The following is a 15,353-nucleotide window of genomic DNA, read 5'->3' as shown; positions in this document are numbered from 1 at the left end:
CCACTCATCTTGACTTTGGGTGCTTTTAATGCTACTGCATTAAATCACTATGGTCTTTAGCCATGAACAGTCAACACAAAAAACTACTGTTTGTTCATGCATGCTCCATGATTGAGTAAAACAACCATCAATAAGTGACTATATTCAATACTCTCCCTGTCCCCTTATGATAAAGACAGGTTATTGTATATTCAGAGATCTTAAAATGTGGTAATATCCTTCCTTTAAAAATGTATATGTGTTGGAGATTCTGCAAACTAGGCACAAAAGAAGTCTTCTCAAGTATCCCATTATTCAGAAAGTAATTAAAATCAACTAAATAGGTTGCAAAGAAGACAAAAATGACAAAATTTACAATCTCATGAACACATCACAAACTGGAGTCCTTGATTTGTACTTTTCATTACTGCTGGTCTTCAGGATCCAAAAGCCTTAAATATATACAGTATAATGCATAAATCATCACATTTTAATTTTCAGGTAAGAACTTAAAGGGGTTAAATAGTCAACGTATATGTATGCAGTAAGTATGAAGGTGTTAAATATGCTTATTTAATGATTGATAAATATTTTCTTTGAACAGTAGTCTTTATATCTTAGATCTCCAGTTATGATTTTAGTGGAGCGATGTTATTAAAGTGATATGTCAAGAATGAGTAAATATATATCACAAAGTGCAGGTGACGCCAGCATCTTCCCCATGTGAACAGACTCTCACGCCCCACTGTCTGATTTTGCACTCTTCAATGGATGACTCCATCCCCAAACAGGGTACTTCATTCAGCCAAATGGGACCAGTACCTGGAATAATCAGATGCAACTGCATTAGTAAGTATGGTGTTCATGTTGGAGAGGGGCAAAACATTAATTCAATCTCTAAGCAGCAAAGTGTTGTAATATCTACAAACACATTCTATGCTCTCGGCTAGGATTCAAAAATTCTCTACCTCAGAAAACTTTCTCTGTCAACAAGAGAACAAGTGAAATACAAAGTAATAAAAGTTATAACAAAGCTAAGTACACTGTCCTATGGATGCTTGATTTATTTAAAATTTCAGAATGATTCTTTTTTTCTAAGAACTTCATGGATGTTTTATTATTAATCTAAAAATGAGGACTGAAATAATCTTTAATAATAGTGGGCATTTGTACAAATCTAGTGACCTAAAGTATCTGTATATCACCCAGTCTTGAGACATACACTAGCAAAAGGAGAACCTGAAATAACTTCTTTCCTTTCTGAGCTTCCAGTGCACTTCAATGTATACATGCCTGGGATCACTTTTCAGTTAAATTTAAACACCTAAGAATAATTGTGTTTCAATTAAAGAGTTCAACCAGTAGTATTAAGTAGAACAAAAAAATACTAAAAGGGATAAAGTATTAAGTTGTTCATCAACATTCAGGACAAGGGCTGATCAAGTCACTGTTTCTCATAGTGTCCATTTCACTTCAATGGGTTTCCTTTTCGGTGCTCAGTTAGTTGTCACCGATCAGGGAGAACATATGATATTTGTCCCTTTGGGACTGGATTATTTCACTTGATCCCTGTCAAATATAAGAGTGGGAATAAAAGAGGGAGGAGATGTACAGTTTGACACACGCTCAATCGGACTTGCCCCAAATGGCAGAGTTAGAAACGTGCCAGGGGATTCCAATTCAATCCCATCAAGGTGGCATGGACCAATGCCATCTCATTAGTCAAAGTGATCAATTTCTGTTCACAATTGATCATAATGATAGGATTAAGAGTCAAAGGGAACACATAAACAAGACTAGTGTCTGCTAATATTAACTGATAGAATTAAAAAGGAAGAGAACCATCCAACATGGGAAGCGGGATACACAGCAGACTCATAAAATGGCAGATGCCCTAAACAGCACTCTGGCCTCAGAATCAGCCTTTCAGGCATTTGGATCTGGCTAAAAAGCCCATGAGAGTATTTTAGGCATGGAAAGCCAAGATACTCTGGCAAAAAAAAAAAAAAATCCTAAATGAAAGATCTCTGCGAGTGAGATCCCAGTGGAAAGAACAGGCTGTCAAAGTAGGAGGTACCTTTCTCTGAAGGGAGGAGAGAACTTCCACTTTGACTATGGCCTTGTCTAAATAAGATCTGAGTTGGCGAACTCAAAAGTCTTCCATAGCCTTGGCAACTCATGACAAGAGCCTAGGGCCAGCGCTGCGCCTCAATAGGCTAATCCTCCACTTGCAGCGCCGGCACACCGGGTTCTAGTCCCAGTCGGGGTGCCAGATTCTGTCCCGGTTGCTCCTCTTCCAGGTCAGCTCTCTGCTATGGCCTGGGAGTGCAGTGTAGGATGGCCCAAGTCCTTGGGCCCTGCACTTGCACCAGCATGGGAGATTAGGAGAAGAACCTGGCTCCTGGCTTCGGATCAGCTCAGTGCGCCAGTCGCAGCGCGCTGGCCACAGCGGCCATTGGAGGGTGAACCAACAGCAAAAGGAAGACCTATCTCTCTGTCTCTTTCTCTCACTGTCCACTCTGCCTGTCAAAAAAAAAAAAAAAAAAAGAAAAGAAAAGAAAAGAAAAGAAAAGAGCCTAGGATGATTAGTGATGCCATAAACAAGAGTGTCAATTGTTAAATCAACAACAGGAGTCACTGTGCACTTACTCCGCATGTAGGATCTCTGTCCTTAATGTGTTGTCCAATGTGAAGTAATGCTATAACTAGTACTCAAACAGTACTTTACACTTTGTGTTTCTGTGTGGGTGCAAACTGTTGAAATCTTTTCTTAATATATACTAAATTGATCTTCTGTATATAAAGATAATTGAAAATGAATCTTGAAGTGAATGGAATGGGAGAGGGAGTGGGAGATGGGAGGGTTGCGAGTGGGAGGGAACTTATGGGGGGAGGAAACAGCCACTGTAATCTATAAGCTGTACTTTGGAAACATATTTGTTAAATAAATGTTAAAAAAATATATACATGCCTGGTTTATCAAATACATTATCCATGTAATGAAACTAACAGCAAGTTAGCAAAAGTCTTACAAACTGCCCTGTAAAGAAACCATGGTTGCTAATACTGCTAATTGCAAGCACAAGCAAACAACAAGAAAACTGCAGAACCACACATCACTCTGCCAAGCTCTTCCTCACACACGTCTAAGGGAAAGCAAAGCCAGTCAGCTGCGGGCCACTCTGCAGACAGCAACAAAATCAACAAATGGGACTGCTGTCTTCCAGACACAGAACTCTTTTCTCAATGAGAAAACAACTCTTTTTTGAAAGCAACTGCTTCTATGAAAAAATAATCTCTAAAAAAGAATGCCTGAAAATGTTCAGATATTCTTTAAGGATTTTCTAAGTGTACCATGAATAACATTCTCCTTTCCTTCCTTCCTTCCTTCCTTCCTTCCTTCCTTCCTTCCTTCCTTCCTTCCTTCCTTCCTTCCTTCCCTCCCTCCCTCCCTCCCTCCTTCCTTCCTTCCTTCCTTCCTTCCTTTCTTTTTTGACAGGCAGAGTGGACAGTGAGAGAGAGAGACAGAGAGAAAGGTCTTCCTTTTCCGTTGGTTCAGCCCTCAATGGCCACTGCAGCCGGCGCACCGCGCTGATCTGAAGCCAGGAGCCAGGTGCTTCTCCCGGTCTCCCATGCGGGTGCAGGGCCCAAGGACCTGGGCCATCCTCCGCTGCACTCCCTGGCCACAGCAGAGAGCTGGCCTGGAAGAGGGGCAACTGGGACAGAATCCGGCGCCCCGACCGGGACTAGAACCCCGTGTGCCGGTGCCGCAAGGTGGAGGATTAGCCTAGTGAGCCGCGGCGCCGGCCATTCTCCTTTTTTTCATACTTAAGACATTTGGACACAGAACCTTTGAATCATTAAGTGAATGATTTCATCAGATTTCAAACTGTAAACTTCCTGTTGAATTTTCAAGAACATTTCATCTCATACAAAAAAAAAGTGATGATTTAGGAGCTAAATTTCAACACATACCTTTTCCAAATTTGTCTAATACTATAAGCATAATTGGTGATGCATTTATTAAATTTGGGTTACTATGATATCGGAAGGTTCTCCCTTTCAATAATAAGAGGTACATAAAATATATTTTGAAATCATTTCCTCTTAGAAACAGACCTCTGTTGAGCAATAGAATATAGTATTAAATTAAAACTTGTTTTTTAGAGAGGCATATATAATGAGATTCATACACTTATTTTTCAAATGCTTTGCAAACTTAATAAATATAAAAATATGTACATAGTTAATAGGGTGCATACCTATATAGTAGAATGAACATATATAAATAAATTAGCAGATATTGATGATTTTACAAATTGCAATAACATTTGAACTAACCTTAAAAATTACAATTGATCTTAGCCAAAAGGCTAAGTAACCTTAAAATATTTAAGTAACCTTAAATTAAGTTACTTAAATAAAAATTTAAGTAATCTTAAAATATTTTTTTATTTGACAGGTAGAGTTATTGACAGTGAGAGAGAGAGAGACAGAGAGACAGGTCTTCCTTCCGCTGGTTCACCCCCCAAATGGCCGCCACAGCCGGCGTGCTGCGCCAATCCGAAGCCAGGAGCCAGGTGCTTCTTCCTGGTCTCTCATACGGGTGCAGGGCCCAAGCACTTGGGCCATCCTCCACTGCCCTCCCGGGCCACAGCAGAGAGCTGGACTGGAACAGGAACAACCAGGACTAGAACCCAGCACCCATATGGGATGCCAGAGCCACAGGAGGAGGATTAACCAAGTGAGCCACAGTGCCAGCCAACCTTAAAATATTGATAGAGGTTTTCCATATATCCAAAAAATGTCATTCGATGTGGTAGGGGTGACATGAAAGTGCTGGATATATTGTGACAGTTTCAGTCTCTTGGGACCTAGGCCAGACTACACATTAATTTAAGGAGAGAGATGCATCAGGAAGCCTCGATGGAAAGCTGGGGTCAGGGGTTGGGTGTTTTAGTGCAGTGGGGTAGGGGACACCGGAATCCCATCAGAATGCCAATCTGAGTCCTAGCTACTCCGCTCTGATCCAGCTACATGCTAAACCATCCTGGAAGGCAGCAGATCCCTGACACATGTGGGATACCCGGAGGAAGTCCCAGGCTCCTGTCTTCATCCAACAGCCCTGGCTGTTGCTGACATTTGGGAAGTGAACCAGCAGATAAAAAATCTCTCTCTTTCACAATCTTTGTGGCTCTCTCTCTTACTCTGCCTTTCACATAGATGAAAATAAATAAACATAAAACAAATAAACTGGGACCACGTAAAAACACGTCCTGTATTTTATGGTGTGGGTCACGTAAATAAATGACATAAGCAAATATCTATTGTATGTATATGAACTGTATGTCTGGCAGAAGTATGGAAGTTGGAGGGCCGGCACTGTGGTGCAGTGGGTTAAAGCTCCAGTCTGTAGTGCCCGCATCCCATATGGGTATTGGTTCAAGTCCCAGCTGCTCCACTTCCAATCCAGCTCTCTGCTGTGGCCTGGGACAGCAGTAGAAGATGGCCTGTGTTGAATGTGCAGCTCAACTAATCTGAGCTGATCTGAGCTTCCTGTCAATGCAGACTCCGGGAAGCAGCAATGATGGTTCAAGTCATTTGGCTCCTGCCACTCACATGGGAGACTGGGATTACATTTAAGCTCAGAGACCACTGTGGTCAAAACTCTACTATCTGCATCTCAAATAACTAATAATGATAAGAGTAGTAACAGTAATCTGAAGAGCTCAAATTGTTTTCAAAATGGTTAACAGTAATGAGCCTTCTCAACTGGAAATTTTAAGGCAGATGAGCTAAGAATAAGGGCATATGATCTCAACACAGAAGCTTTGCTAGAACACTTTTTGGTTCCCTTGTTGCTCTCTTAAAGTATGGAATGTTTCCTTCTGCGTTTGTGAGAGTTTGCAAGCGTGAGCATGTTGGTTGTGTTTCCTCTGAATTTTATGAAGTCTACAAAAAGTTTCTGAAAGTTCAAATGGAGCTTAATAATGCAGACAGATAATAACAATTGCGTAGATACATGACTACTCCCTTGCTGACACAAAAGGGAGCCAACATAGTGGGCTATTAAGAAATTATATTGATCACACTCATGGAGATTCACAAATTGTATAAAGAGAAGTGAACCTTTTAATGCAAACCACGGCTCTGTCACATTTTTGAATGCAGAGCTGTGGTGCAGCTCCGCACCCTGAGGACTGTGGCGCTTTACTTTGTATACTGTAGATCTTGTCACTGGATTAAGATCTCAGCAGGGCAGAGTTTTAATAAAGCAGAGAAAGAGAATTGGGAGCAAGAATCATCCCAGTGGCTCCCAACTGGAAGAGCACATGAATGAAAGTGTTCAGTTAATTACTGTGCTGACATGTGCACACATACTTCTAGAAACTACTGTAAAGGAATTCATGAATTCCCTGACTGTGGTAAGAATAATGGAAATCTAATTGTATCCTTTCAATAATGTTCCCTGTGGAAGAAAACATTTAATGTGCTTTTGGTCTATAATCTCATTGACTCTTCCAATAACCTTGAGCAATTAAGTACCATTATCATGCCATTTTACAGATGGGAAAATTGAAAATTAGAATAAGGAAATTTGCCCAAGGTCACACAGCATCCTCACCCTGTGTCTGCCCAGAATCAGTGCCTTCAATCAATGATTTATTGTAGTCCCCTGGATTATTAGATTCATTCATTCAATAAATCTGTTTGAGAGCCTAGGTGGGAGAGCAAAACCCAAATCCACAGTCTCCTGGGCTGACCTCTACCTAAGGCTCATGTTCTAGGTGGATGACGCAACTTAGGTCACACATGCAGTAGCAGAGCCTACACTTGAATGTAAAACCTCCGGTTCCCATTCAAGTTACTTTTTCTGCTGAGAACACACAGATGATATAAATATGATATATATCATACATTTATTATATATATATAATACACATATAGTATATACCATACACTCCCCACATATATATATAAGTATATATGTACGTATATATATATTATATATCATACCCCTAAGTGATTCTGTGTTTTGCTATGGGGGAAAGAATCAGACACAGTAAATATGTTTGAATGATAATGTACAAGCATGAGACAATATGCTAGGTCTTTTCACATAGGATTCTAAATTTACTTCTTATAATAGTCTTGTAATAACAGCAATTATCTCATTTTCTAGATAAATAAACTGAGATTTTGAAAGGCCATGTGACTTTCTCAAAATAATGGAAGAAAGAGCCATGAACAAGGCATGATGACACTCAACACTTAATACATTCATTGGCTACCTATATGCCCATAGATTTATAGAAAAAATTTCTAAAGATTTGCTATTTTATTTTCATGTTAATATATTCAGGACTATTGAGCCTAAGGGAAAAATTTATTTAATACATGTTTCCCATTTCATTCTGAATGTTTTCTGCATTAAAAAATTAATGCAAAGGTAGCATAAAATTCATAAAATGTTATCTTCATGTAAACCCTAAACATAAAATGCAAATTTTTTTTTATTTCTCTAGGTAATAATATCACTCAAAGATTTTATTGTTGCTTTCACCACTGGTTTTCTTTTGTATGTTTGTTGTTGTATTTTTTTTTGGGGGGGGGCTCTGAACAATTCTTTCTACTCAGTGGAAACTTATGCAAAATTGATGTGGATATTTTAGAATTTTTTAATTCTCTCTCTCTCACCCTTCTATCTATGCATCTGGGCATGTATGATTTCTTTTACAACTGGGAGGCTGAAGGGAGGACAAATTGATTTTGAGTTTCTAACAGCAATGCAGATGTTGTCTGTGGCTTCTGAGTTTTATGAGGATGGTTTGCAATATTGAGAGTATACATCACAGATAATATCATTTCCTCTTAACTTCTTTTTTAAAAAGACAGATATTGATATTTCTTTTGGGTGATTTGAATCTCTTTAATCTCATCTTTGTATTACCAACACTTTTATGGAAAATGTGGTAATCAGATTTCATACATGAGCCAGATATATAATAAAATGAGATTTGAGATTAGTTTCTGAATAGGTAAGTGAGAAAACAGAAATTACTAGTGGTTAAAAGTGTCTGAATATATTCTGATTATATCGAGTCATCCTGGGTGACATGAATTTGTATTACCTCTAAGACTTTTAGTTGGAAGGCACTTTGTGAACATCTTCTCTGTTAAGAAACACTTTGCATTCAAAGCTGAAGATACCTTAGGAATCCAGTCATAGAAGGATGGACTGTTGTGTGGGTATAGCTTTGTATTTCTAGATAAGCCACCTTCTCTCTCTCTCTCTATCTCTCTCCCTCTCTCTCTCAATCTTAACATATGCACAATAAGAATGAGGCTAAAATGGGTCTCAAATCTCATCAACCTTTGACATAGTCTGATTCTATGATTCTGGAGAGACAAGCTCTTCATAAAAGAAATTCTTGAGGATAAAGAACTTATCAGGACATTCTATCAAGTGGAAAATGTTTTATGAGAGCAGTCTAAGGCATGCACTCACACACACACCTTACTATCACCAACATCACTGCCATAATACTTATGTAGACTTGGCAAATTTTGTGACCCTTGCTATCCACACTTACTTTCTCCATGAATAACTGGGTTGTAATAGTATCTATTGTGATCATTAACTGAGATCATATAGACAGCACTTGACAAGTAATGCTTTTCCCTACTTAGTATTACCTTTGCTACCATGAATAACAAAATACATGCTATGAACTCTCCAGGTTCTAGACTTAACATCCATAATATCCAATATGCAAGTAATTACATTTCAAAACTTTCATTGTGCAGGGAGCAATATGTAAGAATTTAAGTTCTAACCTGTTGCTTTATTTTATTCATGTTTGGGATTCTTTTTTACTCTTGTTCACTAAAGGACAGCTCATAGGTACAGAGTTACATACTTTTTCATTACTTCTGTTTATTCTTGCAGTTTTCCAGAAATTCCACTTAGAAAACTGATGATGGAATGTGAAAGTGGTAGTAAAAACAAAGAAAAGTAAACTAAGAATGATTACACGGTGGCATCCATGCTTAGAATGTTCTTTTGTTTCTGTCTTTACATTTGGAGCTTCAGCATTATAATCTTAGGAGGTGAAGAAATGGCCACTTTAGGCTCAGATATTTCTGGAGCAAACTCCGTAAGTACCACCATGGTTGCTACAGAGAGCACACTAGAAGAAGAGGCTGGAAGGGCTGGATAGAGAGAGCGAAGTGATTCATTCAGCCTTTCCTGCCCCACCCAAATACAAACAACAGATAACTTTTCCTTCTACCTTAATTTATCTGGTTTCGTCTAGTCTGGAAAAAGAGCATTCCACTTTATGCAAAAGGTGCAACCACATGAAAGAACCTATTTAAAAGTGCATGTTTTAAGCTTTTTCCTATAAATCATTTTGCTTGCAGCTGTAAAGCTAATTGTTCTTAAAGCTAACAAGGATTATCTTTGTTAAGCCACGTTTGCTATTTTAAAACAAGAGAAAAAAGGAGAGGGAGGACTGTGTCTAGAAATTTATATTTTTCTGTAATGAGGGAATTACACAAAGATATAAATTTGTTTTTTTTTCTTTTTGACTCAATTTTGCTAATTACATACAAAATAATATTAATCTGACTCTTTATTTTCCTAGAGAATAATAATCAAAACTCTAATGCATGTCTGTTTCACAGGCTTACGCATCCCCAATCTACTCATAGTTTTGACAGAAGTTCCATTCATAATTGCTTTACTTCCCCTCCTGAGTGTACCTATAAATTTAAGGAGGAGAAGTGAAAAATAAGGAGACATTTAAACAGCTTTATATAAAACGATGGCTCACCATTTCTAATCCCAAATCAGCTTAAAATGTAAGCCTGTCTCTCAAAACAGTGTCCAGTGAAGCAGATCATGCAATTTATTTTAAAATGTTTTTTTTTTTCTTCAGCATAAGTAATTTTGGTTCTATCATTTCTTTCCCCAGCTCATCCTGCTTGATTTTTTTTAAACCGTCTTCATCAGTCTTCTCTAGCCAGAGATCTGAAACAAGCACTGGGTCAGTATTGAGTGGAGCCGGGAGATTATTATGAGAGTTCCTACAGCGTGTGCTGCTCTGAGCAGAGCTTTGTACAGTGGGAAAATCACACTTAATTTTCTGACCCTTGGAACATCACCAATGTCACTAGATGAGTACAAAATAACACTGATCTGACTTCTCTCTTTTTCAAAGAGAATGGCAAATAAACTTGTAATTACACAGTGTGCATTGCTGCTGGCAGTGACTTCCTTGTTTCCAGCAGCACAATGAGTCACACTTTGTAGTGGGCACTTTCCGTATGCTGGCTCACTCCCGATTCAAAACAAATCTGCTTGGTATTACTCTCATTTATCAGAAAGGAAACTGAAACTCTGAGACGCAAGGACCAGAGCTACGGTTGCAACTCACATCTTTGTCATGAGACACCTCATCTTTCCAATCTGCGTCACTGAATGCTTGACAATGTGAAAGGAAAAACCAAACTCCTTACACATTTTATCATTTTATAATAATAAAGCTATGGGGTAATGCATGGCATAACCAACCACCTCATGAAAATGCACAGCCTCATTTAAAAGAGACATTCATATTAGACAAGGAGTCAGCTATGTCCAGAAAACACCACATAGCACATTGTTTGTTTAAAAAAAATGTTTTCCTAACAAGGCTTTCTCTAGAAATCTCCAGAGATGAAAGCAAGAATGAATAAAAGCTTTGAGGAACAGAATATTCTACTTGGGAGACTAGGCCTTAAGGTTCATAGAGCCCTAAGACAATGGTCTCCAACTGTGTGCTTCCCAACTATGTTGGGTGTTTAAGTGGAAAACATATTTGAAGTTCATGGCAGGGCTTCATGTTCAGAGAAGAAATGCAACATATGCTTCACTTTCCCATCACAGGCAGTACTTTGCCAAAGGTTGTTAGTTTACCTAAATTAAAGTAAATTTATTACTGGTGTGGATCCAAATTTGGTCTTTTCTTTGTAATAGATGAGAGGTCTACCTCCAGACACAAGAGGTTAATAAACTATCCTGTAAGCTTGTTACTCAGAGAGACAAAGATAAATACAGCTACAAAAGAGCTCACTTTGATTTAAGGTATTTTAGGATTTTTTTGACTGATGTAGTTCACATTGATTAAATTATTGGAAGACTGGAAACTTCTGTATTTTACCGTGTCTGCAAAGACACAGGTTGAAAATCCAAGTCACCTCCGTGCTATTATTTCTAAAATTGAAGAGTTCTTAGTCATTTCCCTGGTAACACACCATGAATGAGAATTACACATCCTCTGTTGGAACTGCAGTTGTTCAACTCATAGATGCTAACAGTTACTTGAAATAGTTTTATACAATTCTGTGTTAAAAACAAACAACAATTCATTATAAAAATGGATCCTCTCTGCATACAACCTTGTGGAAATGCAGATGAGCAGCTCAGTCTGGCTAAATGATTGACTCCATCATTGGCTTTTCTGGAAAAAAAAAAAATCTAGCCAATCAACTTTGAGAACATTTCACACGGGGTTAAATTTTCTGGGCATAAGAAAGATTTTAGGCTCTTATTATTTTAACCTAGAACAAAGTTCTAAAGGTATGGTAGAATGGAAAATTTGGAGACTCCAAAGATCTATCTGATTGTGGCAAATTTTATTTCCTATGCATTTTGTTTCTTGTATTCAACCTTTTAAAGCAAACATTAAAGACTGGTGGCCAGGGGCTTAACCTAGGTACAGAAACTTCATATTACCACTCTATATTGCCTTATGTCTATTGTCTTTATGAAAACAAATGATTTTCTTGCCTCTGAAAAATTAAATGATTTTTCTTGTTTCTTTATGAGATTCATGCTTCAATCTATCTCTTAAATATGATATGGGAATTCATATAGTTAAAGTACACAATTGTGACAAATTGTCAATACTACTCAGGTTAAGTTTAGCATGATGCCTAGCCCAGAGTTGGTATTCAATAAATTGTACATATTACCACATAAGAATATCTTTTGGGTGTTTAAGAAATCTTTCTGGTCCTTCCAGTCTACATAGTATAGCAAATCCAGGCTTCTGGCTTCAGACTGGCCGAACTCTCACTTGAGTATACATACAACAGAAATGAAATCCATCTATAGAAGAGACATCTGTGCTCGCAGGGTTACTACAGCACTGTTCAGACTAGCCAGGAAATGGAAACAGCCTAAATGTCCATCCACTGATGAATGGATAAAGACGATGTGGCAAATATACTTAAGAGGGTATTACTCAGTCATAGAAAAGGATAAATATCTTGTTAGGTACAACAACAGGGACTGAACTAGAGATCATTATATTAACTGAAATAAGCCACGCCCAGAAAGCCAAATATCATTTGATCTCATTCATATGTGGAGTCTTAATGAAATTGACCTCATAAAACTTAAAAATAGAATTGTAGCTACCAGAGGCTGGGGAGGGAAGTGGGTAGGAGGGATTGGTGAAGGCTGTTTGACCAGTGCTGGGTTATAGCTGGAATTGAGTAAAAAGTTCTAGTGTTCTATTGAATAGTAGGATGCAGCTAGATATGTTAAAAAGCTATAATATACGACATTGGGATATTTCCAATATAAATAAATGTTAAATACTTGAAAAGATAAATATATTTACCCCGACTGGACATCACTTATGTGTACATGTAATGAACATCACATAATACCCTATAAATATGTATAATTTTTAACATATGTTAAAATTTTAACAAACTAAAAAATCAAAAGACAAATTTTACAAAATACTATAAAGAATTCTTTCCTTTTATCCCATATGTTCCTATTCCTTTGTCATTAGAGAATGCCTGCATTTCATTTTTTAAAAATTTTCTTCAAATTACCTTGTCCAAAATAAGCTTTCTTGTGCACACTCTTAACACCTCGGTATCCCAAGCTCCTGCAGACAACCTGCCCGGCACGCAGTTCCCAGTGATCATCACAAACTGTGCCCCACTGTCCATTGTGCAATATCTCCACTCTACCCTCATGAGGGCCACGGCCACCAACCAGTCGGACAGTCGCAGAAGGAGCTTGAAACAAAAACAAATTAGAGTCAATTATGTACGTATCATTTGATAATGCTTTGGTTTTTTTCAAAAAGACTTTTAGCACATTTTCCCAGTAAATTTCACTATTAGAATAAATATTAAACTTTCTGGCGCCACCTTTTGGTATAGAATTTAACTGCAACCATTGCACTTGTAAAAAGTGAAGAGTAAAATCCGTTCTAAGAGTTACCTGTTACATATGCGTTAATTAGAACTTCAAAGATTATGTTGCAATAGTTTAAAAAAAATCAACAGTCACTTGTTTATCAGTGTTATGTAGATTTTTAATAGTATTAGAATCACTTATAGCAAAATGACTCATTGTTTCCTTGATCCACTGACACATAAGCAGTGATTTTCAATAATATTGAAGGGCACCAGGCAGATACTTTATATTAACATAAATAGCAAAATGGGTCGGCAACCGTCACAGCTTTTACCAAGAGAAACGCGGTGACTACAGTGACAACATTCATTCAGGAACAGCAATGAGATTCCTTGTTATGAGGTCCCTGGATTATGTCTTTTTTTTTTGACAGGCAGAGTGGACAGTGAGAGAGAGAGACAGAGAGAAAGGTCTTCCTTTTGCTATTGGTTCACCCTCTAATGGCCGCCGCGGCCAGCGCACCGCGCTGATCCGATGGCAGGAGCTAGGAGCCAGGTGTTTTTCCTGGTTTCCCATGGGGTGCAGAGCCCAAGCACCTGGACCATCCTCCACTGCACTCCCTGGCCACAGCAGAGAGCTGGCCTGGAAGAGGGGCAACCGGGACAGAATCCGGCGCCCCAACCGGGACTAGAACCCGGTGTGCCGGCACCGCTAGGCGGAGGATTAGCCCAGTGAGCCGCAGCGCCGGCCCCTGGATTATGTCTTGAAAGTTTGTCTTTTTGGAAAAATAATGAGACGAAAAATAAGAATATTTTTGTTTATTTTGAGAAATTAGTAAAGCAGTAAGCTTTCAAAGAAATAAACTATGTTTATAAATTCAAAAGTAATTTTGCTGTGTAATGTCTAAGTAAGCAAACTTGCTTACATAATTCTAGTCACGTGACAAACATTTACATAAATACAGCATAAATATGAAATGGTCTTTTCTTATTTTTGAAATCAACATATATATTTTATTTAAGATTTATTTTATTTATGGAAAGATAGAGTTACAGAGAGAACAAGAGAGAGCAGGACAGAGATCTCTGATCCACTGGTTCACTCCCCAAATAGCTATAATGGCTGGGGCTGGGCCAATCCGAAGCCAGGAGTAAGGAGTTTCTTCCAGATCTCCCATGTGAGTACAGGGGCCCAAAGACTTGGGCCATCTTCTGCTGCTTTCCCAGGCACATTAGTAGGGGACTGGATCAGAAATGGAGCAGCTGGGACTTGAAATGGGACCCATATGATATGCTGATGCTACCGGCAGTGGCTTAACCCACCACGCCAAAACAATGGTCCCATCAACATATATATTTTAAATGTAGGAATAGATAAATAAAAGTGGACAATTAATACTATGAAAATAATCACTTGAGTGTCAAAGTTCTTAAACAGACTATTCTTTTTTTTATTTTATTTTTATTTTTTTAACAGGCAGAGTGGACAGTGAAAGACAGAGAGAAAGGTCTTCCTTTTGCCATTGGTTCACCCTCTAATGGCCGCCATGGCCGGCGCGCTGCCGCCGGCGCACCACACTGATCCGATGACAGGAGCCAGGTACTTGTCCTGGTCTCCCATGGCGTGCAGGGCCCAAGTACTTGGGCCATCCTCCACTGCACTCCCTTGCCACAGCAGAGAGCTGGCCTGGAAGAGGGGCAACCGGGACAGAATCTGGCGCCCTGACTGGGACTAGAACCCGGTGTGCCTGCACCGCAAGGCAGAGGATTAGCCTAGTGAGCCGCGGCGCCGGCCCAGACTATACTATTCTAACAAGCATTTGTTTAAGAAACTATTTCCTTCTTATAAAACTTTTTTTGGCTTATTTGAAAAAAAGAGGCACACAGAGACAGGCAAAGACAGATAGACAGATATTGTCCATCCTCTGATTCACTCCCCAAGGCCCACAGCATCCATGGTTGAGCTAGGCCAAAGTCAGGAGTTTATTTATTTGAAAGTCAGAGTTATGCAGAGAGAAGGGTGACAAAGAAAGAGATAGCTCTTCCATATGCTGGTCCACTCCCCTGCCGGCTGCCACAGCCAGGACTGGGCCAGGCTGAAGCCAGGAGCCAGGAATTTAATCAGGGTCTCCCACATGGGTGGCAGGGGCCCAAACACTTTGGCCATC

The 15,353-nt window shown here is 38.9% G+C and overlaps 1 protein-coding gene across 1 annotated transcript in view; it reads right to left on the bottom strand.

Annotated features, from left to right (window-relative positions):
- Positions 1-448: 448 nt before the first annotated feature.
- The window catches only part of MSR1 (macrophage scavenger receptor 1), a gene marked incomplete at its 3' end in the record, with an annotated part of 84,106 nt that continues 69,201 nt past the window's right edge, over positions 449-15,353 (bottom strand). The window contains 2 exon segments of the mRNA NM_001082248.1: positions 449-801; positions 12,874-13,062. Of these exon segments, the coding sequence (NP_001075717.1) occupies positions 668-801; positions 12,874-13,062 (323 nt within the window).

The sequence above is a fragment of the Oryctolagus cuniculus genome, chromosome 2 (assembly GCF_051225735.1).
Source record: "Oryctolagus cuniculus isolate XC-2025 breed Fujian yellow rabbit chromosome 2, ASM5122573v1, whole genome shotgun sequence".
In the NCBI taxonomy this organism is placed as follows: Eukaryota; Metazoa; Chordata; class Mammalia; order Lagomorpha; family Leporidae; genus Oryctolagus; species Oryctolagus cuniculus.
This window is presented reverse-complemented; position numbering and strand designations above follow the sequence as displayed.